Raw genomic sequence first — 24,436 nt, 5'->3', positions numbered from 1 at the left:
GGGAGAGAGAGAGAGAGAGAGAAGGACAGAGCGAGAGAGAGCGCGTGCACGTCCGCGCGGGTGGGACCGTTGCTACATGTCGGGGAGGTGGGAATGAACGAACGAACTGACTAGTCGTGTCCTCCACACGCGGGCAGTTTGAAAAAGCTTCACTGACGGGAGGAGGAAATGGCGACCGGTATTCACTGTAACTTACTCGGAGCGAAAGTTTGAGCTAAGGGTCCAGCGGCATGCTACGCGCTGTAGCTTCTTGCTAGCCAGCCCGCTAGCCTACAACCATAATGTGAGTTACACCTTCCAAACAAATCTTCCTCCCACCATTTCACTATTAAAACATCATACACAACATACACACGGCTAAACTTGTGACTGGGATAAGAGTTCATTTTGCAGTTGATGTCACACATCGTCATCCTCATTGGATGACTGACTGACTGACTATCTATCTATCATCATACATTGTAAAGAATATACTGTATATTGTGGTGATATTTAGCATACTCAATATTGGAGTAATTCAAAAGTAATGCAGTTACATTACTTTAATATTATGGTACTCGGATTACGTTACTAGCTACATTTTTTAGCAGGTAACTTGTAACTGTAATGAATTACATTTCAAAAGTAACCCTCCCAAACCTGGTCATCGAACATACTAGATGTCGTCGTTTTTGTTGTGGGATGCATTCATTTTTCGCATTAGTTAAGGATTTTGTCATCTATACATCAATCTATACAACAATCTTAATTTCATGTAGTGAGTTAAGCGCATATTCTACAGAAGACATATTGTCAAAATTTTGGAAACTGTTCTTATATTCATTGAGATACTGGATAAAATATTGACATTTTTCGAAGGGGGTGTACTCATATACGCTGAGCACTGTGTATGCCAATAAAAATTAACACACACTAAAGACCTTTCGTCAATGTAAACAATAAACGCCAGGATACTTGCAGTTGGAAGACAGTGATGGACTACTGCTGACTAGAACTGAAAATGATGATGATCACCAACATCTACTTTTCAACTAACTCTTGACACGTTCAAACTCTGGAGGTGGAGAAGAAGCCTAAAATCATCATTCAAGCCATTCAACCTGTTTTTCTCAATTGCTCTGCCTTGTGGTCAAATGACATTTAAGGCCTTGCTTACTTGTGGCGCAATCAGAGTTTTTGCCACCTGGAAGTACACGTGTTCATCATGGTGAAAAGGGTCTATCTACTAGCTTATCCTCATCAAGTAGCAAGTCGTCACCTCACGGCAGGCAGGCTGTAACTCATGTCTTGTGATTCCCAAACGACTTTCCAAGCTGCTCATAAGACACGGCAGGTCTTCACGTCACAATTAGACAAGCAAAATACAACTCACCCATTCCCAAGATCACCGATATCCACGTCCTCTTCATCATCCTCATTGGGGCTTTTCCCACCCAGGTCACTATCGCTCAGGTAATCTCCTTTCAGCAGGGACGGATCCGCTTCGTCCAGATCTTCGATGAGGTGGATGCGGGAGGTGTGGCTGATCCGAAGGCCAAGGTCCGATTGGGTGTTGACCATAGATGGGGCGTCGCCGGCCTGCAGACGCGGGCTCGCTTGGCCGTGGCGCCACGACAGTGGGGAGGAGCGATTGGATAGACTGGAAATGGAAAACGCAGCAGCTTCATCACTGTCGTAGCACACGGTCCCCGCCAAACAGCTATAGAATGAGAAAGACGGACTTTGATGATGGAAAACAAAAAATAAGATTGCCATTCTGGTCTTTCTTATCAAAATTTTGACTGCAACTGTCCAGTATTATGTCAAAAAAAAAAAACTCAAAAAGGTTTTTCTCATTAGATTGTAACGCTGTAATGTTGTGAAATGTTTACAACTGAAATTCTATTATTTGTTCCATGGAATTGTATTCATTCATTCTCAACAGCCATTTTAGTAGCATTTCTCTTGACTGCACTTCTTCCAATACGTCTAAGTGGATGTTACATTTTTGGTCCAATCAGGTTTAAGCTTATGTATGCTTCCTTGTCAATCTAATGTGCTGGCTGATGTAAGTTAAATGTACATCGGTATTTAGGATTATTATTAATTTTTTTTTTTTCAGATTTCAAATTGGCTGGCCCGCAAAAATATCAAAAATTTTCCGTCCTCTGATTGGTTTGCGACTGCCAAGTTTGACGAGCAAAACACACCTGTCATAATCTGCTCATATTAAATAATCAGTCAATCTTGAGTGAGAGACATAAAAGCGATGCAAGGTTATTACAGCACAGCCTGGTATGAAAAGTGAAGAAAATGTATTCCAGCAGTGAAGCATCTGCTGATTTGCTCTTCTTCATGTCGGGAGCTCAACACTGAAGGGCAAGACAGCGTGAGAGAGGACGCGTGACAGGTGAGGCACGCACCCAAGGATGAAAGCTACACACACGCTGACTTCCAAAACCCAAGCAGAGAAAAGGAGAGGAAACGCGTGCGTATTAGCGGGTGTCTTTGTGAGCCATGAGTGTGCAGCGTTAAGCTAATCTGCCTGAATTGAGTGGCAGCAATGCAGAGTAGGCGCTGAATGACAACCTAAAAGGTTTCTTTTATTTGGTAACTGATAAAAAAAGGGATTGCGGGGAGATGAAAGGGAAGTCATGCTAAACATTTTCTTTACAATAATATGTTCTATGTGCCCCCATTCGTCTTTGATTACTATTGCCTTTATGGAATACGAATTAAGCAGAAAAAATCACTGTTTTTTATCCATCTCAGGGGGTGGCCATTTTGTCATTTGCTGTCAACTGAAAATGACATCATAGTGCCTATTAAGGGCTTGGATAACGACCATAACAGCAAACATCTTTTCTGGGTTTGGTCATGTGACCTTTGCAAGTTGAGCCCTTAACTCATTCACTCCCAGCCATTTTCACTGAAGCAACCCTCCTTCGCTCCCGGCTTTAACTGGATTTTGACTGATTTTGCAAGGCCCACAGAATATAGTGTTATTTTGCTATAAAAACATGGAATGTTTTTATAGCAAAGATGAGTTTCTTCTTTCATCAAGACCAAAAGTATATTTCTATCTGTTTCAGTTTTGCAGCAATTAGCATTACAATATAGCTAAGTTTCATCATTATTCACAAATATGTTTAAAACACTGGGGAAAACAGCTTGTTGCAACTTGGCCCTGGTTGATCTCTTATATTCTGCTGCCACCTGTTGGCCGTTTTTGTAATTATTACCATTGCTTCACCCGTTCTCTGCAGTTCAGGCACTGTATCAAAGCCTTCTGTGTGCTCTAGCATAACACCCCCCACCCCCCAAAAAAACTTATAAATACGTCTTTAAGATACTTAAAACATTTAAAATAGAACATATGTATACGTTTTTGGGAGCAAATGAGTTATTTAAGCACTGTGATGTAATTTTCAATGCCGTGTTTAAATGAGTCCGGGTGCATAGAACATATTGTAAAGAACATTTTTGACTTGAAAATTACTAAGAGTATTGTGGGAATTTTTTTCCTTTTCATTTCCGTGTGGATATGTGTGTGTGCGTGTGTGCGCATGTGTCTGACCTGTGGCCCAGCGGAACCCCTCTCAGGCTGGTCATAGTTTCCTCCAGGTTTTGTCGTAGGTCCAAAACATTTTGCACGGTCTTCTTCCTCTGGGATTCTGGGTCTGCAGCCATGCACGCAAACAAACACAAAGGGATATTTTTAGACATGAAAGGCCACATTGCAGCATTTTTTAACACAGACAAAATCCATCCATCCATTTTCTATACTGCTTATCCTCATGAGGTTCACGGATGGGGAGGAGTTTATCCTAGTTGACTCTGGATACCCCCTGAACTGGTTGGCAACCAATCATAGGTCACATGTAGACAAACAACCTGCGAGGACAATTTAGAGTTGTCAAGTACGTGTACTTAAAGTACGTGGAGAAAACCCACACAAGCACAGGAAGAACATCCAAACTGCAACCAGGAAGGCAGGAGCCCGGATTCAAAATACCAAACTCAGAACTGTGAGGCAGATGTGCAAACCACGTGGCAACTGTACCGCCATCGGCAACTTCAAATGTGGTTCTGTCTTTTGTATCGTATAATGTGAACAACAACAAAAAAAACAGAGAAAAAACAAAAAAAGAGGAAACAATATCACATACAATGTCACAGTGTCCTTTAAATGTCACAGTGTCCTTTAAATGAACTTGTGACACTTTGGCTATCAGAAAATAAACCAAAATCCTCTCACTGGGTTTCATGATGGCATTTGTCTCACTCCCAATTATTCTGTAATCTACTTTGGCTGCAAAAATTTATGGTGTGCATCTGTTTATCGTGTGTGTGTATGTTTGCGTGTGGGCATTTGTTTTTTTAAACACTCCCCCCAGGGGCTTTCCTGGTAGTAGAAGATGCAGCGAGGGACAATAAAATATAAATCGTCTTTAAATAACATGGAAAAGGGTTCAGGCGCTCAGCGACACTGACACCACACCTCCATGTTTCCAGGAAAGCTGCTTCGATATCTGAACCTTGAAACGGGACAGTGGTACAAATAATTAATTTTGGCAAATGAAAAATGGTTGTCCTAAAAGAGCAACTCTAAACAGCAAGCACTGTGTTTGAGTGACTGAATAGTGAATAAAGTGTAAATAAATATAAACACACACAGGCAATCCCAATTTGAGGATTTGTTATTGTTTTGTATTTGCAAGTCATTTAAAAGTTGAAATAGTGCCTGAGGGCAGGCATGTTGCACTTCCAACTTTTCAATGTGAAAATAACTCATCTGTGAAAGTGGCGCGCAGTGAGGTTCATGGCCGGTGAGGCATGAATTACAGTTGGATTTACAAATCTATGAGCCAAACATAGTGCCAAATTTTCCATTAAATTAACAGGCAGATCTGAATTAAAACGAACAAGCAAAAAAAAACAACAACAACTATATACTTGTATTTCAGCATTCACACTTATTTCTAGTGGTTTATAGTGGCCACATTATCCATTGCAATTATAACTTAAAAGGACACTCATTGAATTACTAAGTGTTGCGTAAAAAAAAAAATGAAATGGCTGCCACAGTGCGGAGGCAGAATACTGTCTGCCTCACCTTACGTTATATCGGCAGTTTTATGCAATCAGTAAAACACACAAGATTAGTGTGACTGAAAAATCAGAGTGCATATTACAAGTGTCTGAAAACATTATATTGGAGACGTGAAGAGAGACTGAACAAAAAGATGGCGCTGTTTTCAATTTTCTACATCAGCTTTTTTTGTGAGGTATCGCGCAACCCGAGGTGAGGCTGGCTGCTCACTGCCGCACTTCCTGTCTCACCCATGTACTGTATTCAAAATGAAATACGCAATTTTAGCAATGAATTGAAATTAAATGATTAACAATGAAATCATGGACATTATTGGATTCAAAAAGAAAATCAATATGATGCACATACCACAGGACTAAAATGGGAAATTATTTGGAGTAATTATTTGTTGTTGTTTTTTACATTCTCTGAGTTCTGATTTGATCAACTGGATTGTGGCAAACATGTACACAACCAATAACATGTATCAGATCACATACATAAAGACACTGTGACCTCTGATCTCCTATTTAGTGTGCATTCAAGTGTGTGGTGGGGATGATAAAAGAGACAATTAAGACTTCAATAGTCCAATTGAACTGATCAGCTGATCCCACAAGTAAAAAGATGAATCAAAATAGAAGCAAGGGTTAGGAAACAAAACGAAAAATGTCAGCGAGACACCTGTGTCTGCTTAACTCAATAAAAAAAAAAAAAAATGTATCCCTTAATTGGTAGTTCATATTTAAGTTTCATAGCAGTTGTCAAATAAAAAGGCTCATTTTGATCCCATACTACAAAATGTGAAATACATCTCACTAAACTCCGTGCCTCAAACAAGTAAGCCCAGATGGCAAGTGAGGAGATGAATGGAGGTAACAAGGCTGCTGAATGAGGATGCAAACTGTGTCGATGGCAACAGCAGCTGCAGACGCAAACACTGCAAACATGCATGAGTGGTGTGTGCACTCACACGCGCAAACACACACGTCACCACACAGAGGAACACTTGGCTCACACCACTCCAGGTCAAGGATTGATTCCCCCAAAGGAAAAACGGCTACAGACAATTGACCAGGCGGCCCCGAGGGAAGAATAGCAGTGAGGAAATGATGTGCTCCAATCGTAGGCCACTCACTCCATGCTACGTTAACAGAGATACGTACTTCACATGAGAGCACGTTATCTATATCAGTACAGAACACAAAAACTCTATATTCACCTTTACCCCCCAAAAAAAACTGCCTAACAACAAAAAAGTCTCACACAGAAGAAATCGATCATAAACGAAAACACCTCTCATTCACACCAAAATAACTGACAAAAAAAAAATCTCTTACACCAATCAGAAAAAAAGTCTCTTACACAAAGAAAAAAAAATCTCACCAAAAACACAAACTGTAAAGGGAACAAAAAAGTCTCACAAGCATAAAAAAAAATCTCATTCACACACAAAAAATTAATTTTAATGAACAAAAAACTCTCACACATAGACAACAAAGCACCTCTCATACAAGAAAACACTCAGAAAACTCACAACCCAACAAAAACTTACAAACATAAAAAAACTCACATATGGACATCAAAGCTCCTCTCACACAGAACTCTCCCAGGACAAAAATGTCCTTCTTACACCTACACATACACATCATATAAAACAAAATACAAAGTAACGCTCATCCACCAAAAAAGCTCTCTCACTCAAAAACATCTCTCACACAAAAAGTATCACACATGCAACATAAAAAAGACCTCTCACACCCCCTCAAAATTTGCACATTTATAAACAAAAAACCTCACATAGAGAGACCCTTCTTACACACCATTTTTGGGCTCTCACACCTAAAAGCACTCCCACTCGCAGTTAAAAAAAAACATTCACACTCATCAAAAATATCTTCTCACACTAAAAAGATGTCTCGTGTGCATCCAAAACCTCTTACACACATAAAGAAAGACGTATGTGACCCACACCAAAAAACTCTCACACACAACCAAATAACTGTCAAGTAAATGTTTTTTAGACCGATGGAGCACCTCATGCCGCATAATCACAAATAAACAACAAACAATCTATAAAGAAGGGGTACATTTTCAGCACATAAAAAACACTTAGCTTCATTATGAACGACCTATTGGGCAGAATTTTCAAATTCGGCCCATGTATTGGATCTCATTAGATTGTTGATGTTCTGGCCAGTGAGCATAAAAATACTGTAAAAAAGATTGAAGAAGGTAGCGAGATACGGAAAGAGCTACATTTCATGGATTATTACAACTGGCATAAAGCTTTAACAGGAACAATGAGCCCCAAACACACCCTAACCACCCCGACGCACACACACTCACACTCACCCACACACACACACACACACACACACACAGATGTAAGCGTTAATTGGACACTTTTAATTACCCTAAATGGAGGCTTTGCTTAACATTGGCGTCAAATTGATTGGATACAGTCTGGATGAGCGTGCATGTGCTAGCGTGAGAGTGCACGTCCGTAAAAAGGCTTTCTGGCCAGCATCTGCTCTGTCCCCGGTGGTCCCAGCTGGGGCATTTCGGATGGTGATGCTGGGGAAGGGGGGGGGGGGGATTATAAATGCAAATATCCTCGGCAGAGCCGGCTGCGCCCCAGGGGTGCACATGAATCACACTGATCTTGTTTAAGCGCCAGTGTATGTGTTTTATAGAGCTTGTGCCAACACGTGCTCCGACACATGAAAAAAAAATGCCATTGTTCTGTCCTCATAATTGATTCACACATTTAATCATGAAATAATAATGCACAAGTATTTTGTTGAGAGATTGTTTCGGTTTGGTGGATGTCGCACAGTTCACACTTTTGAGTGTCGTTCATGTGTAAGGAAAGTTCTCCTCTTTAAAAGTAGATGGCGTGTGATTGCTAAAAAAATTGTTTTGCTCCCCTGGGTTACTTGTTTCGTCTGTCCATTAGCGAGATAGAAACTCCCCAAAGGGAGACTAATGGTTATGGCCTTGCGGATGTTTTAGTGCAGTAGCGCTGCATCCTTTTCTGACCTTGCTGAGCCGCTCACCAGTAAGAGCACTTGTTTTGCCCAATATGAATGAAGATTTGAGAAATTGTGCCTGCTTGTATGCTTTTCTTCTGCCTTATCTGGTCCATGTGCATGCGCACACATGTTACTGTCACGAGAAACTCCTCAGGCTACTCAGCAATAACATAAATGATAAATTGGCGTGGTTGAGCTTTGCTGATGCTACACAATAAAGCACCAACATTTTTTTTCTTTATAAGTAGTTATACACTTTGCAAGGACAGTTTAGGTCTGAACAGTCATTACAGCATTCCGTACTCTTGGCAAGTGTCCTACAGGAATCAAACAAACAGGAAATGTGAAAAGAAGAGCGCTTGTTACACTTGACCTTAAATGCAATTTAACGCTGGTCATATGATTTGCCCCATCGCAATGAAGAATTTGGATAGATTTGAGTGTTACATAGCAATTAAAATGGATCATTCATAATATTCACTGTACACAGTTGAAGCGTCACACCATGGATGCTAATTAGCGCTAGCATTAAGCTAGCAGACTGAAGTCATAGCTATGTGGTTGTTTTAAATACGCAAGGTGGAATTCTGCTTGTTTTATGTTTAGTTTTAATTCTTGATCAAGCTTAGCATGATTGGTCAGCATTATTCTCTCTTCCCCTTTTTAGTAACCCATCGTCATCATCCTCATCCTCATCCATTCTATGGTAAATGGTACATCATTTATATAGCGCTTTTCCACCTTACAAGTCACTCAAAGCGCTTTACGTTCGACTACCCATTCACCTACTGATGACGGCATCAGGAGCAACTGGTGGTTCAGTATCTTGCTCAAGGATACGTCGACGTGGTCACAATATGCATGGGGTCGAACCCACAACCTCTGGGTTGGGAGAGGATCACACACCGCGCCACATTACTCACGTCACATCTCTCTGGTGACCTCAGTTTGCAAAACAGGAAGCACTACAACATGCTGCCGTTCCTGCACATCTGGACTGAGTGGACAAACACTCACACTTGTACAGTATACATACAAACACAAACACGCACAAGGGGGGTTGACTGTTTCATCAGGATGGAGCTCGTCATCTCAGTCTTGGAAGATCACATGTGATATACAGTATGTGATGATGATGATGATGATGATGATGATGACACAATAGCACCTCTTTGCACATACAGTCTGTACAAGCTACATTCACATGACTAAACCTATGTGGAAAAAGTGATACTGAAAAGCCTTTCATTTTCGAGAAAGCCACCTGATAGGCCTCTAAATGTGGAGAAATTGTTACGTAACATTAGATGATGAAAGAAAACAAGGAAGCTCTGTTTGGTTGTAGCATGACCAAAAGGCTAACGTAAGAATGTTATCAGTTACAAGAACCGGACTGACAAGAATGCGGACCCGATCATGCCCCTGAAATAAAATTCTATGATCCAGTATTTTTAAGGGGACTGAAAACAGACATTGGGTCACATCAGTGACCATTGATATTTCGGATCATATCAGCAATGCAAGCCAACACACATTTATTCCCGAAATGCTTCTACAAGAATAAAGCAACATGCCAACCATTCTTGGCAAGAACACACACTGACAAATGAAAAGCGTGATGATGAGTTTAACACAAAGATAAGACCTTGATTCATCCCACGAGCCCAAACCTGGCACTGAATATTGGACCAAATGCAAACATTAAATGCAAGCGCCACATCTCCTTAACCTCTGACCTATCTGCTTAGAAATCAGTAATACTAAGTAATACTGATTAATCCTGGACAACATTGGTTAAATATGGTTCGGTAGTATTTAAGTAAAACACCTTTGCATTTAATCTTTCAGAAATACATTTTAATTAAATTCAGTCATTTTCTTCACCCTATATATAAGCACTACTGTATGTTAATGTTGATCATAATGGCGGTACTTGTAAAAAAAAAGTTTGAAAAACACAGCTCTATCACATTCGAACAAAAGTGAAGCAAATAACACCCCGGACTACTGACGCATGTATGATGACGATGAGCCGTCATATTTGGAGTGTGTGTGATATACAACTTCCCGCAGCACACCAAGCATCCAGTCACAATGAACACTTTTATCCGGGAGACATCATAAGAGAAATACACAAATAGAACACAATGAGAAGACTAATACTAAGTATTCATCACAAGATGGCCTACATAACACTCTTCTATGCCTTTATCACTCGCACAATTCTGATCATACAAATGCCGGCATCAATATTCCTAAACTGCCCAGTAACAAAAATGTACAGGGACAAAAATACATTACTGGGAGTCGTGGGTTTATATGATGTAATACAGTGCGTCCGTCCGTCCATCCATTCATCTATTACATATACATTATGTATATACTGTATATGTTGTGCAAGAGCTGATGAGACAAAAACAAGAAGTGCTCTAATATAATTTGGGTGGAGGATGGCAGGAAGCAGACAGCACTAATGTAATGGCTCCAACATTAAGTCCGTAGAGAATCACCACAACACATTGCAAAACGCACACAAACACAAGTGCAACAACCGCTGGAAGCAAATTGTATGCGTAATCATGCATGTATCCATATTGGCTTATGATCCACCATCGCTCAAGGAGATACGATCCCTTCAAAAATTCATTGTTGCTGTTTGTACGACACAAATGTCTCGTCTGCTTGCCTGAGTGGCGACAGAGTGCTACGTCGCATCAACTATTATCATAATTGAGTGAATTGAAAAAGCGATAGGAGGACCTAAAGGATACTTCACTTCGCAACTTGTGTTTATTTGTTGTGTCGTTACCTCCTCGATGATGTGATGACTGACTGGAATGTTGAAAGCAGCAAATGAGAGACGTACTATTAGGTATGCATGAAAAGTATCAAAAAGTAGGCGCCCTATGAACATATGACAAGCCCGCTAGTGGCCCACGCAGAAGTCGCTCCTCTGAAGCATTCATTGTTCTCCAGACAACTGCCAAGGGTGCTGGAGAGACCATCGCGTGCACAAACACGCCCGCGTGCGCACACTGTCACATTATTATTCAAGGCGACCTTTAAGGACGCATGTGTCACTCCTTTGTCTTTTACTGTGTTCTGTGGTCAGTCTGAGCCAACAGTGAAATTACACATGTAAAAATGACACTTCAGATCTTTATCCTAAATCTACAGTATCTGCTCCTACTGCTCTGCGTGAAGTCAAACTCCACATGAACCCAAATCGCAATCCAAACAGATGTCCTTTAGGCTTTAACTTGTAATGCCCTTTAAACTTGACGGCCTTTTCCAGGATCATAGATCTGTGATTAGTGCAATGGAGGCTGAATCTTTTTCATTATCTTGATGCAAAGACTAATCTCGGTGCTTGCTGGATCTTAGAACAGATCCTCTCATGCTGAGAAAGGCCAATGCTTGAGGGATTGCTCTCTCTCTCACACACACCTCATTAAGGGTAGCTGGATGGGACCCCAAGGTGTCATTAAAAGAAGACATCTGAGGTTGAAATGCTTTTGAACTTATAGGCAATCCAGCAGCCTATTTAAAAAAAATGTTGAGGTACTGTAATTAATTTTATTTGTGAGGTTTATTAAACAGAACAGGTAAACCAATTAATAAGCATCCATTGGATGTGTATACTTGATTTTTTTTCATTTCAATCTTCATTTTCTGAGGATGAGTCCTCCAAAGTCCAAAGCTGCTACTCATGGACCACAAATCAATTTCAGTAATTCTCTATATCCAATTAACAAAAATCTCTTAATCACTCATTGGTGGAAATGCCCTATTGTCTCTATTAGGGGAAAACTGACACTAATCTTGAATCAAGCCTAAATTGGCTGACTAATGGTTTTAGGCTTTGAATGAGTCTTCATATCCTGGATATCCTGTGCCCGTTCTTCTGAATGAAAGACATTTTCTGATTGGCTTACTTCAGCGACCCTAGTAAACACTAGCATTATTATTTTGCACCTGCGAGATGACCAACAGCTGACAAGTAGACCACTGATGGTCTGCTGGGTTTATTAATACTGAGTGGGACCCAAAACTATGACATACGCCTACAGTCATTACAATACTTCATTATATTAATATTCACAAAAGATGTGATATTTTGAAGTTTTACTTTGTTGAGGGATATGTCAGGACTCCACATATTCATCTGGAGACAAGACATTTGGCCAATTTGATTTCAACGCATCTCAATTGGACCTCAGTGGTGTCCTACATTAGCTTTGCCTACTGCTAAAGGCTCATCTGGAAAGGACATTGTCACATCGCATATTGCTGGCTGTCACGAAACAAGATGGAACCCATTTCAATGCCAGAAGCAAACAGGACAAGGCTAACAGGCTAAAGTCAAGTTAAAGTTAGTACTTATCCTGATATAACACAGTACAGGAAGCATCAATTTCATAACAGGAGCAGAGGAACGATACATAATGTATATGACAGAGCACGCAGGGCCGAAAGCAATTAGCTGCACGTCCCAATGGAAATGGAGATATGATCAAAGATGAGGCCACAGCCGCAAGCAAGAGCGCAAGCTACAAATGAGCCTCTCCCAAAGGCAAACGTAAAAACTCATGAGCGCCTCCAGACACTTCACCCACACACCTGCTGTGCTTTGTGTGACAAAATAGCAGGAGTGAAAAAAGGCCTCAGTCGACTTCTGTGGACAGATTTGAGTCTGAATCATTCATTATTTTTATTACAATAATTATGTACAGATATTTTTTCATCTAAATTTTTTATAGGCTTTATTTTACACTCTGTTCCTCTTTTACCATGCTGCATGCTCTCCTGTCCTTCCTTCCTCATCTTCTCCCTACCTGACTTTCAGGCATACAGGTGTGGCCATTGACATCAATACAAGGATTGTGAATACAAGCAAAGTCAATCCTCAACCCACACTATACCCGAAACAGAATTTGATTATATCAAAAGGTATGCTATCAGAGCATAATATTTTTTTTTTAACTGCTACTTCTGTCTTCCTTTGGCAAAATGGGTTACATTACTCATCTCTCCTTCTAAATGTTGCCCACGGTAACGGGGGAGGAGGTGGTAGGTAGGTGGTGACCATCTGTCTGTAGCCTGGAGATCAATGGACATAAAAGGGGAGGTTGGAGGTCAGACATGAGGGTGGAGAGGGAGTGGTGCAAGGCTAAATACGCAGCCCACTGTGAATGGAGCCTGACTCAATATGCTGACGCTCTATTTACCAACTGACAACGCCCACTCCCCACTAGTTTCAATCGCGTTAACCATGAAAGACCAAGGTGGTATGCAGACAACAAACATTAAGACATGGATATATGCTCAAATGCTATTAATTTGTAAGACTGTGAAACTGTGTCAGTGTGTCATATCTGAACCACTCGCTCCAATGCTAGCTGCTCATGAATCAAATGAAATGGTAACCTTTGAGAAAAGCTTAGTCAATTGGGCCACATAAGAAGGCAGAAGATTGACATAACTAGTATCCATGCAACATTTTGCTGTTTTAGTCGCAGCCAATTTTGACAGATCGGTTACAATATTTACGATCTAGCAGTTATTCATTCCCAACAGCACTTCAAACAAAAATCTATAAGAAACAAGGGGGCAAAAGAATAACCCCTTGGACTTTTTTTTTGTACGTCTGGAGGTGCTACACATGCCTGTGTTCATAGCCATGCGCCAAACGTGTCTGGATTTTTATTTTTATTTTCACTATAGGGGCGCTGTTTTGTCATTTTGCTGTCATCGTTTATGACAACTTTAAAATATCTCATTTTTCGCTAGGCCCAATGAGTGTGCTAAATTTGGTGAGGTTTCAAACATGTTTATGTCCGCGAAAATGTGATTAGTTTCGAAGGAGGAGGAGGAGGAGAAGAAGGAGAAGAAGAAGAATTTCTACAGATACAAGAGGAACCTCGCAGCAGTCACTGCTCGGACCTTAAAAACATTTTTTTTTATGGGCACATTTATAGACATGTCTTAAGTGATTTCGGTCTCATGCTTAACCCAGTGCATAGCAAGCCTAGAAAAGAGTGCACTCACCAAGCATTTGGCTGAACAGCAGCTGCTCCAGGTCGCCCAGAACTGTCACCACTAACTCTGGGTCCACCTTTAAAAAGGCCTTATCGTCTTGTCCTTCTACCACCTTAGTCGATTTCTTGTCTTCATTTAAAAGAGGAGCTGATCTTCCTTTCTCCCCAAGTTTTGTGCCATTATCTCCTGTCTTACCAGCTCCATTAGCCTTAACTGGGTGCTCAGCAAGGTCTGGTACTGCAATATGGCCTCCCTCAGAGGTTTTGCTAATTGGCTTGACCTCAGCATATGGTCCCCGTGGTTTTCCAGGAGCTGGGATTCGGCTCGCCTTGCCCAAATTTGATGTCACTGCCTGGGAGTTGAATGTCTTGGGCTTTCCATGGAAAAGGGACTGTTCTGACTTTGATAGTGTTCTGGATAGTGATGTTTTACCACTCACAGGCCGACCAGTCGTAGTCTGCCCTTCTTTGTTGGTGCCAGCGGCAGGCTGGCCAGAATCATCATTCCACCTGGGACTCTGGTACAGGTGCAGCTTTTTCTCAGCATCAGTGAGCACAGCCAAGTTGCTAAGGGATCGCTGCTTGCGTAGCTTGGATGGATTTGAGACTGGAATTGGGATGGATCCGGTAGTTGGCCGGTAGACCTTCAGCTCTGACCTGGAGGGACGTGGGAGTCCCTGTGGTAGAGCAGATGGCTTTGCTGGGGGCTTCCTTGAGGCCATGGACTGGGCTGAAGAAACCTGGCTGGAAACAGCAGGAGTCCTGAGTACCAGCTCCCTGGGCTTTGCTGTCATGCTAATGCTAGCCACATTAGCCTCCAGCATCCCTCCTGTAGAGAGCCAAACAACAGGGGCATGCTCTGATACACGCACAAGACCAGAATAAATGGTGCGAAAGATGGGAGAAGCAGAGATAAAAACACCAAAGCCGTCTTAATTTGCTGCTCTATGGAAACACACCGGAGATGGCAGATTCCCTGATGTGAACCCTGAGTTGAAAACGGCAAATGAATCAGCGCTGATTGGCATTGGCAGTTTCTTTTACTCACATTTTACAATCCATGGATCTGCAGATCTGCGTCCAGTATCTAACTGCACCTCCTCACAGAGCCCCTCACAGATGACAATGGAGCCGCTGAAACGAAACGCAGCCCTCTGTCTACACCTCTGCTTGGTTCCCGCTCCGCATCCCCTCCTGCTCGTGAGGCAGGCAGCAGCCAACTGACAGCAGAAGCAGTCGCAACAGCAGCAACACCCCCCTTTTCTCTCCTCTCTCCTCCCTCTGCTTGTGCCTTTCTTGCTGGTTTGCTAAACCTACCCCCGCTGGCTCATTCACCCGCCTTCTACTTCGTCCTCTGCTAGCCTTCCTTCTATTTTGTCTCTGGCTAACCCTCCTCCCACTGGCTGATTCATCCATCCCTCCCTTCCCTTCTCTGTTTTTTTTCCCTCACATGAACTAAAGTCACCTGAATTACAAATAACACCCTAAAAAGCTTAAAAAAAATGTACTTTAAAAAAAAATCTCCCTATCCCCAGATGCTGTGCTGCACATTGGTGAGTCTAAACACAAGACTTGGCAATAAATTACCAGCATTTAGTATTTACAAGCAGTGCAATCATCTGAGCAGTCTGACTGCACTGTTCCTCAATGTCAAATATTGCCGCCAGAATTAAAGTCCCCCGCCCCTTAGTCCACACATAGACATCCAATCCTTCATAATCACATTTGCTGCTCTATTCATCCATTCACATTCAGGTTTTGTTAAGTGTGTTAACCACAGGAAGTCTGACCGTGATTATCTTAAATTATTACAGCACTGCAGGTTTAACAGAACATTAAGCAATCCCAAATGCACAAAGATGGCCGGGCCTGCCTTTGTTGCTTTAATTAGCAGGCAGCAGCCCTGAAATCATCAGCACAACCTCCACCTGCATTGCATCAACTATCCACTCGTCTTCATTTCCTTCCTCCCATTGCATCCCTCGTCCAAATCCAGACAACATCAGCCATCCTCGAACCACAGGCCATTAAGATAATCTCATCTATTTCCCGGCCATTGTGATCAGGCGTTGGTTTAAAACAGGCACAAGTGCATGTGTGGGTGCTGGTGTAGATATTTCGAGCTGTGCTCCTCGTGAATGTGCGTGTAATGTGTGTTCTCTGTATGCATGGGTCTGTCTTTCCCAGTGTGTCACATTGATGAGACAAGGCCAAAGAAGCCCCCATCTAGGAATTCAGTAGTGCTCTAGCATGTTCAACTACGACACTTCATTCCACTGGACATCCCATCTCGAGAAATTTGGCTTCAGATGTGAAAAATCTATTCCTGAGTCCTCCGCTGACATTGGATAAGTTGAGAGCTGATTAGATAGAGAGCCATAAACACAGAAATTGCATCCATTCCATTAGGACTAGTAATGATGGCAAAGTATGATCTCTTAGTATATAAAGAAATCAATAAAACTGTTTACAGGAAACAATATGCACGCAGTCTCCTTATAGGTCAGAGTTTTTATTTGGATGTTCTGTGTTATCAAAGCACTTCTAAGATGGGGACATGTTTGGAACCTGGCCATTGTCCTGTGGTAGGAAATCGAATTGCCCTTGGACATACTATCGACTGTTAGTTCAAGCTGTGATCGAATCAATGATCCCGGTGACATCATACTATTGTCCATGGAGAGAATCTTGCTCCTCTCTCAGAACAGCTTCAAACAACATGCACAGTACAACAAGAGGGAAACTTCTCCTGTATGCAAAGAGTTCATGTGAAGTAGAGGCTGACATTTCCTGCGGGATGGCAGTGAACTTTACCATTAATCACGGGATTGGGACGGGACCTGATAAAAACTTCACATGATCAGACAGATTAATTCAATATCCGTTCGAGGAAAAACCTTGGACAGATTTACACTTGCGATGCAATTGAATTTCCAGAATGGGAGCGGTACGGGAGTGGGAGTAATTCTGAATGGGAGCGGGACAGAACTGGAGTCGTTTTCACCGGGAGAGCAATGGGACAGGATTGTGAAAATCCACTCCCGTGTCACCCACTAATATGAAGATGTATTTTGATTCAAGAAGATTTTTTTTCTCATTTCAGATTCATATTATCATTTAATGTCTTGTGTGTATGTTTTCTGTTTTGCTTTGTGTGCAGTGCTTTGTTATAGCTGAAGCTGTTGTGAAAGCGCCATATAAATAAAGTTGAGAGAGAGATCTGTGCGAAATGCTGAACAAACGTCCACTCTTCTGGAAAAAGGTTTTACAATATTATGGATTGTTTGCTTGAAGGTGTGAGGTCAGAGGTCACTGATGGTCACTGATGTTGGACGAGAGGCTAACCATATCTCTGTTTGATGTGATTGAGGCAGAGATTCTCATCTAAACATGCCTTTGTTGACTTTGTTTGGGGCAACGAGGCACAGCCATGCTCAGGTTCCCAGACTGTTAGCACATACAGATGGAAGCATAGAAGTGAGGGGAATAAAATGTCTTGGATTAAAATTTTTCATTTACATTCAAAGGGACACTAAACTTCGAGCCTAATAAATTAAGTCAAGCCCAACGCTGTCCAAATGTTAGCTCAGATTTGTACTGGCTTTCAATCACATATAAAAAGATAACACATTAAAAGTTTATAAAGATTGATGAAGATTATTTTACAAATGGTACAAAACAATACTGAGCATTGGCTGTTGTTTGCTAAAAACCCATTAGCTCGAGTCAGCTAACTTTCTTGAAATGGGCAATGTTGAGGTCAAAGCTGTGTGTAGTGACAGTTAGGGAGCCTCTGGGGCCCTTTTGCAGGCAAGTTTGGAGGGTGGGGGGGGGTGTCATTTCAGGTTAATAGGTGCTGTACATCTACGCTTATACCTCCCTGACGACGGGTTACGGTTTGTGAAATGAGAGCGGCTGCAAACAAGGCAGGACTGTGTGGCACAGGAGGCGCACGCGCACACACACGCACACTGCTGCTTTAAAAGCACACACACGGTGTTAAGGGTGTGTTGGCAGCACACAGCTACTTGTTTGTTGCAGTGCTCTCTGGCTCTGCTGACTAATCATTTTAATATACAGCGCACATAAACATATACTTTCTTTATACACACTGCCCGTCCAGGGTGTGCAACTTACTTGAGCAATCTGGCTTGACATCAGAGAAGCTTGCAGCTTGATGGATGCCAGCACTCAGTATTTGACTTTGCATTCATCACTTATCACACACACATTCAGGGGGTTCGAGATGTGTGTGTGTGGTGGAATATGAGGTCTGACCACCAGCTAAAACTTTGGGAAATTGGCTCAGACCTGGGGAAAAGGCTGACACATTCACAATAAAAGGCACTTTCTTTTAAAACCAGGTAAATAACGATACAAGGCTGAATGGTTAGATTGAACACACATCATGAAGGGCAAGCAGTAGACAGGCAATTGGGCAGAAGGAAGGAAAGTGTCTTAACTTCGTCTCAGAATAGTTTCAAACAGATTTGGCATTACTTTGTTTCATTGTTTCTATTTCATGTGTTTTCACTGTAACTGCATGTTTTGCAAGTGCTTTTGGTCTCATTGTTTGGTAAAATACTTCCACATGCTTGTAGTATTGTCTGCTTGCCTGCTGTACTACAGCAAATGTTTCGACACAGTGTCATGAAGCGACACAAGTGTTGTGATGATGGGATGATACGAATATGGTTCTCATCATCACACAGTTGTTCCCCATATGTAACTGGACAAAAAGTTTTTGGAAATGAAGATGGAGCTTCAATTTGCAACGTTTCCCACAGTCCTCGCTGTCAGTCCCATCATATGAGTCTTTTTAGACGACCATCGATTAGAAAAGCAAAAAGCTAGCAAGGCTAACCGCTATTCTCAGCCACAACGAGCTTATTTTCGTACTGCAGACATACAATGACTGGGTCTGCTTCTGAGAACATTACAGCACTGCAACAGCAGATGTCAAAAGTGGTCTGATTGGATGACATGACGCCAGAATCTCATGATTAGCACTCAGTGAACGTCGATGCAGATTAATAGTCGATTTACCAACTAACAACTCATGTGAAGTGACCAGCATAAAAAACGTGAGGTGCGTTAGTATGCACATTTACAAAGCAAAGATAAATACCAGAAAATAAATAACTGAATCGTACCGTAGCAGATCTAGCTTTCAAAACAAATTGGATTGGTCACTGAACTCAGCCAAAAAGGCAGACAAGGAGGATGAGGACAGGGTGAGGAAGGATCTTGTGTGTGAGCCAGAGAAGCAGAGGAAGTATTCAAGACAGAGAGGGGATATCCTGCCTCACGGCTTTGCCTCCTGCTTCAATTGCTTACTTTTGCTAGCGCGCTAACGCTCGGAAGTCCACAGGACATGACGCACAGCTACACTCATACATAACATGACTAGTAGGGTCCACTTTTAAGGCCAAATACTCAAATAACATACATGTGGGCCACTCTGTCTCATGAATGAGGATAGTGATAATACACAGCATGACTCAAAGGCTTAAGCATTTGGGGAATTCAGGCACTTAAAGCCGATCCGTGACAATAGCGCGACTGTATCCGGGAGGCATAAAATGTGAATCTAACAAAAACAGCATGATGAACGTCACATGCTCATTATGAATCATCCGCAACCCGGCAACAACTGGCATGTTGGGAAGAAGACAAAATATTTGTTTTGAACGGTTTTAAATTGTGCTCTTGCAATTGGCTTAGTGGTGAAATTCTTATTACACTCCCCACAATGCTGTCATGCCAAAGCTGGTTGCTTGGTTACAGTGTGGCGTGTGTGACGGTGGATTTGTCACATGATTGAGTCATAACTTGACTCCCTGCATTGGGAGTGACCCCAGAGGTCAAATGGGATTCGGAGTGCACACTTATTCAATCCACCTTTCTCCTCTTTCATCTCACACTCAAACTAATGCATCCATTACTGTGTCCCTATTAAGAGTAGAGAGGAGCTGGCAGCTAAGATGTTGATGTTTGATGTTGACAAATCAGGTATTTTTCAACAAGAAAAAAAACGGTTTTAAAAAATCGATTGTATGTATGTATATGACATAATCCATCACATGCCTTTATTATGATTGGAAGGCGCTAAGCGTATTAAACCACAAATCCATTTGCTTTAATACTGTCAGTATGTGTGCATCTGTATTAAAAGCCACAAAAGTACAGTATGTTGTTACGACTACACTATATACGGATGATTAAAACAACAGTCAGATAGTTGCCCTTTCATTTTGTGGTTAAATAGATTTGTTGCCAAATTATGTTTTGATTTTTTAATACCATAAACTGATTTTCGTTTTTTTTTTTTTAAAGGCACATCCTACCAAAATGTACAAAATTTACCATTTGGATTTTTAGAAGGGTTGACTTTATGAAATGTTCCTCTAGAAATTCACATGACTGATCTAAGGTGCAAAACTGTACCAAGATGATGTCACGGATTAAAACCAGGTGAGTGTGTGTCAGTTTTCCATGCATATGTTTAATATCCTTGAAAAGAGTATTCTGGGACCAGAAGTAAATTATAACCCAGGTGTGTGTGCGAGAAAGAAAGACAGAGATATGGAAAGACTATTCCCTTGCTGGAAAAAGATACGATCTACCGAACATTTATCTTTCAAAACACCATCTGTGGATGGTCAGCCATCCATCACATCCATCACGTACACACACGATCCGCGCATCATCTCTGGAGAGTGGCAAGGTCAGTAAGACTTGGGTCAAATTGAAAGACCATATGGTCCTGTAGACACAGTTATTGTCTTTGTCTTTATCAGGGTCAGAAGATGATAAAAGGTGGTTCTGTTGCCACTTATCTGAGTATAGGCAAATATAGAACTCCTTTGTGGTAAATGATTCAGTTGCCGTGGCAGATAAATAAAAATAAATAAATAAAAGCATTCTATGTTTTTGTGTGCTTTTCTAATAAGAACACAATGCATTGAATTTCAATTGTCATCTATTATCTTAATGACCTTGTCAACCTTCTTTTCATCTTACCTTCTGTTTTTCTTCCCTCCAAACATGCTCTATCTCTCCCTTCCTTAAAGTGCTTTTTAAAAATTACCATTACGTGTATTATGATCGCAGCCCTACCACCATATGCTGCGAATGCGCTTTGTGACTGCTCTAAAAACACTTTAGACGCCCGGTGAAGGATTCATTACAAGACCATGACCAAAGCCATCATGCAAAGAAAGCAAGAGGCCTTTTAAGAGCGGTAGACTTTATAATGTGCTTCCACCAGGTTTTGCAAAACCAGCTAGTAAAAAACTTTGTTTTCCAATGGTAGAAGATTCTTAAAAACAAGGTAGATAAAAAGAAATTATTGACATAATAAAAGATTGTTTTTGACATTTTTATTTCATTTTAATTGCCCAATTAGAGTATGATATTTGCGTTTTTATTTTGTGAAATTATGATACTGAAGTTACCATTGTGTTTCCATTTTGTTTTTTGTTTTCACATCATTTCAGTAGACCTATTTTTGTGACTTTTTTTTTGTGGTGTATTGTGAGATTTTTCGAATTTAAAATGGATGCCTTGGATCAATATGGGGAAACTACACTACAAAAATAAAAATTTTAAGTACGATAATTTCTTAAATGTAACCGAAATTTGCTTATTTTGCTTTGACAAGTTATTTTTACTTAAAATAAAGTTGTCGGACAAGATGATTCTGCTTATTTTAAGATACTTATTACTTAATTATCTTATTTGATCAAGCAGTCATGGCATTGAGCGTTAACAGCCAGTTTTAAGTATTGTGAGGCTTAAAACAAGCATTTTCCACATTTTAAGATGACTGACCAACATCAAAGGCCCTGAACTTGGGTTTCAAAAGTTGAATTTTCTTATTTTAAGATTTTACAGACTCTAGTAATAAGATAAATGTAAATAAGATTAATACAAGTCTGAAAACAATCAGACAAAAGTGCAATATAGCTCTTTATTGTAAGCATTTTTCTTGTAAAAATCTGTCTGTGGTTCGTTCCGTTATATTCACTGAGCTCATTTTTCCTCTTGCCAGTGAATGCATTACCCGCTCAGTGGTCTAGTGGTATGGGTTCAAAAGTTGAAACCAATGTGCATGTAACGCTGCCTGGCAGCGAGTGCACCCTTTATATCCCATTACTGACCCACATCGCCCACTGTCATCTGCCCTCATTGGCGCATCCTAAACACTTCCCTACTTTCCGTTTCTTCATCTTGACCCACTGCAGTCAGCACAGCCGCAGGCCGAGGCACGCATTCCAAATCGTGCCACCTTACTTCAGACATGGCGGCCAAGGCCTGATGAGTAGGAGACATTTATTCGGACTGAGGCTGCATATCCCTTCGTCTATTCAGGTCCAACAATTGGAGTCATATATTGGCCTTTGGCACGACGTGTATGACTGTCACAATAAATGTGTCTTGCTGCTGAAATGTAGCAGCCCGACATGACAAAAATCCATCCCTTAGCCTCGAAGTGCACTCATCCCGACTGGGCAGATAGAATTCAACCTGCTGAGGCTAGTTCAGAGAACAAAAATTGACGTTTGGAAAGTGAATTTGTCTAACCTGGTGTCAGGTCATCGCAGCAGATCTCGATGGATCCAGATGAACAGTCACTCAGTTCATCCAGTGACAAATCACCCTCCTGCACCTGCAACCTGTCAACATAACACACAGAACACATCGGTCACTGTACTTACATTTAGCAGGCAATAAACACTACTTGTATTTTTTCCTTGTTTAGCTATGTTGAGGGACTACAAAAGAGAATGTATTCAGTCTGCCTTAAAGGCTTTCTAGTAGACACTTAAACGATCAGCTCTGCTTCAGAAAGCACCAAGTGTGCGTGTTTGCGTGTGTTTATGTGTTTTCTGTGAGATACACAAGAATTAGATTGAAATCCCACAACAAGCCCCTGGGACTCGTCGTGTTCATTAAACTGAATGGGTGTGAGCCGCTCTGTACAGTGGGAGGTCATACAGAGAAATACGAGAGATGTCGTTACCATGAAATATAAATAACAGCGGGTCACAGCTGAAGGCTTGATAACTGTGTTTGCATGAGGACCACTAACCTGAAGCTGAAAGGAGCAACCGCCGCCATGTTCACTCGCGGAGCTTGTGTTTCTGAGGGAGCGGGCTCCATTTGTGGGCCTTGATGCAGCGTATCTAAAGATGGCTTGCATGTCGCAGCCAAGGCTGGCATACCCGGTGGAAGCAGCGGAAGACTGGTAGAGGAAGCTGGACTTGAATCCTCCGGAGTCCCCATCTCCTCATCTGATTGGGCGGTGCAGTCACTAGGACCGCTGACGGCTTCCTGATTGACAATTTGAGCGGGAGGATGGTAGATGTTGCCATTGTTGGAAATACAGGACTGGGACGGAGCCTCTTCTTCCCTTTCTGATACATCGCTAATCAGCCTGGACGTAAAATGCTCTCCTTTGCTAAACTGGAGCGGCGGATGTAAGCTGGTTTGGTTTCGATTTGTGCATAGATTTCTATTACAATTGCCATCAAGTGAAAACTCCGTAAACATCTGTGAGGGCGTTCCCAGATCCAGAATGTCTTTGGAGTGTGGCGGAGGCCCTCGGCGCTGAGTCAGTGGACTATTGTAGGCCAAAGAAGAGCTTTGCCAAGCATGTTGACCACCAGGTTGGTGGACGAGCGGTGACTTCAGGCCAACATTTGTCGGCAGATCCCTCCGGGATGACTTTCGTAGGCTGGAGCTGCGAGGGCAAAGTAATGGAGACTGAGCAGGTGTGTGCGTGGGCGTGCGTTTCGAGGTAGGTGTCAAGGCCCTGGGCAGCTCGCTGGCCCTTTGGTGCCTGTCCGTTTTTTGGGAGGAGGGTATAGACGTGCGCGGGAGCGGGATTCCTGAAGGGGGAGGGGCCCGAAGGGTGGACCTCACGTTGACGCCCCCGCTCATAATGACCTAATGGGGGAGTCAGATGCGTTACTCAGTCAGAATGTCTTAAAACCAAAATTTAGCCACCAGTTCCTAACAGAGTGAAACATCAACACGTGAATCAAGCACATGACAAACCGAGTCACCGAGGCAGCCACGAGTTGAGCTTGTTTTGAGCACAACTTTGGAGCGAGCGTGCAATCAATTTGGCCTGCTGGGTTTTCTGCAAACAGCAGTCCAAGTGTAGTGGACAGGCACATGCTCATGGCAACAGCTAAAAAAGTGCTCAGATAACGCATTTTCTCAGCATAATCCGATCAAAGGCACACACTGCTCTTTTTCTGGGCTTCCCAGTCTAACCGATTTTC

The 24,436-nt window shown here is 41.9% G+C and overlaps 1 protein-coding gene across 7 annotated transcripts in view; it reads right to left on the bottom strand.

Annotated features, from left to right (window-relative positions):
- The window catches only part of nav1a (neuron navigator 1a), a 79,206-nt gene that overhangs the window by 49,118 nt on the left and 5,652 nt on the right, over positions 1-24,436 (bottom strand). For 4 of the 7 annotated variants that reach the window (XM_086067919.1, XM_086067918.1, XM_086067920.1 and 1 more), the window contains exons 3-7: positions 23,239-24,095; positions 22,731-22,822; positions 14,155-14,973; positions 3,557-3,659; positions 1,373-1,699 (exon numbers count right to left, since the gene is read on the bottom strand). In XM_086067919.1, coding sequence (XP_085924045.1) covers positions 1,373-1,699; positions 3,557-3,659; positions 14,155-14,973; positions 22,731-22,822; positions 23,239-24,089 — 2,192 coding nt within the window. In that variant the 5' untranslated portion in view covers positions 24,090-24,095. Of the gene's footprint in view, positions 1-1,372; positions 1,700-3,556; positions 3,660-14,154; positions 14,974-15,192; positions 15,389-22,730; positions 22,823-23,238; positions 24,096-24,436 lie in introns of those variants that run through there. The other 3 variants (XM_086067922.1, XM_086067923.1, XM_086067924.1) reach the window with 3 other exon arrangements.

The sequence above is a fragment of the Leptonotus elevatus genome, chromosome 2, assembly GCF_054856555.1.
Source record: "Leptonotus elevatus isolate MCC_2025b chromosome 2, RoL_Lele_1.0, whole genome shotgun sequence".
NCBI lineage: Eukaryota > Metazoa > Chordata > Actinopteri > Syngnathiformes > Syngnathidae > Leptonotus > Leptonotus elevatus.
The sequence above is the reverse complement of the archived record's forward strand: the minus strand, read 5'-3'. Positions and strand labels throughout refer to the sequence as shown.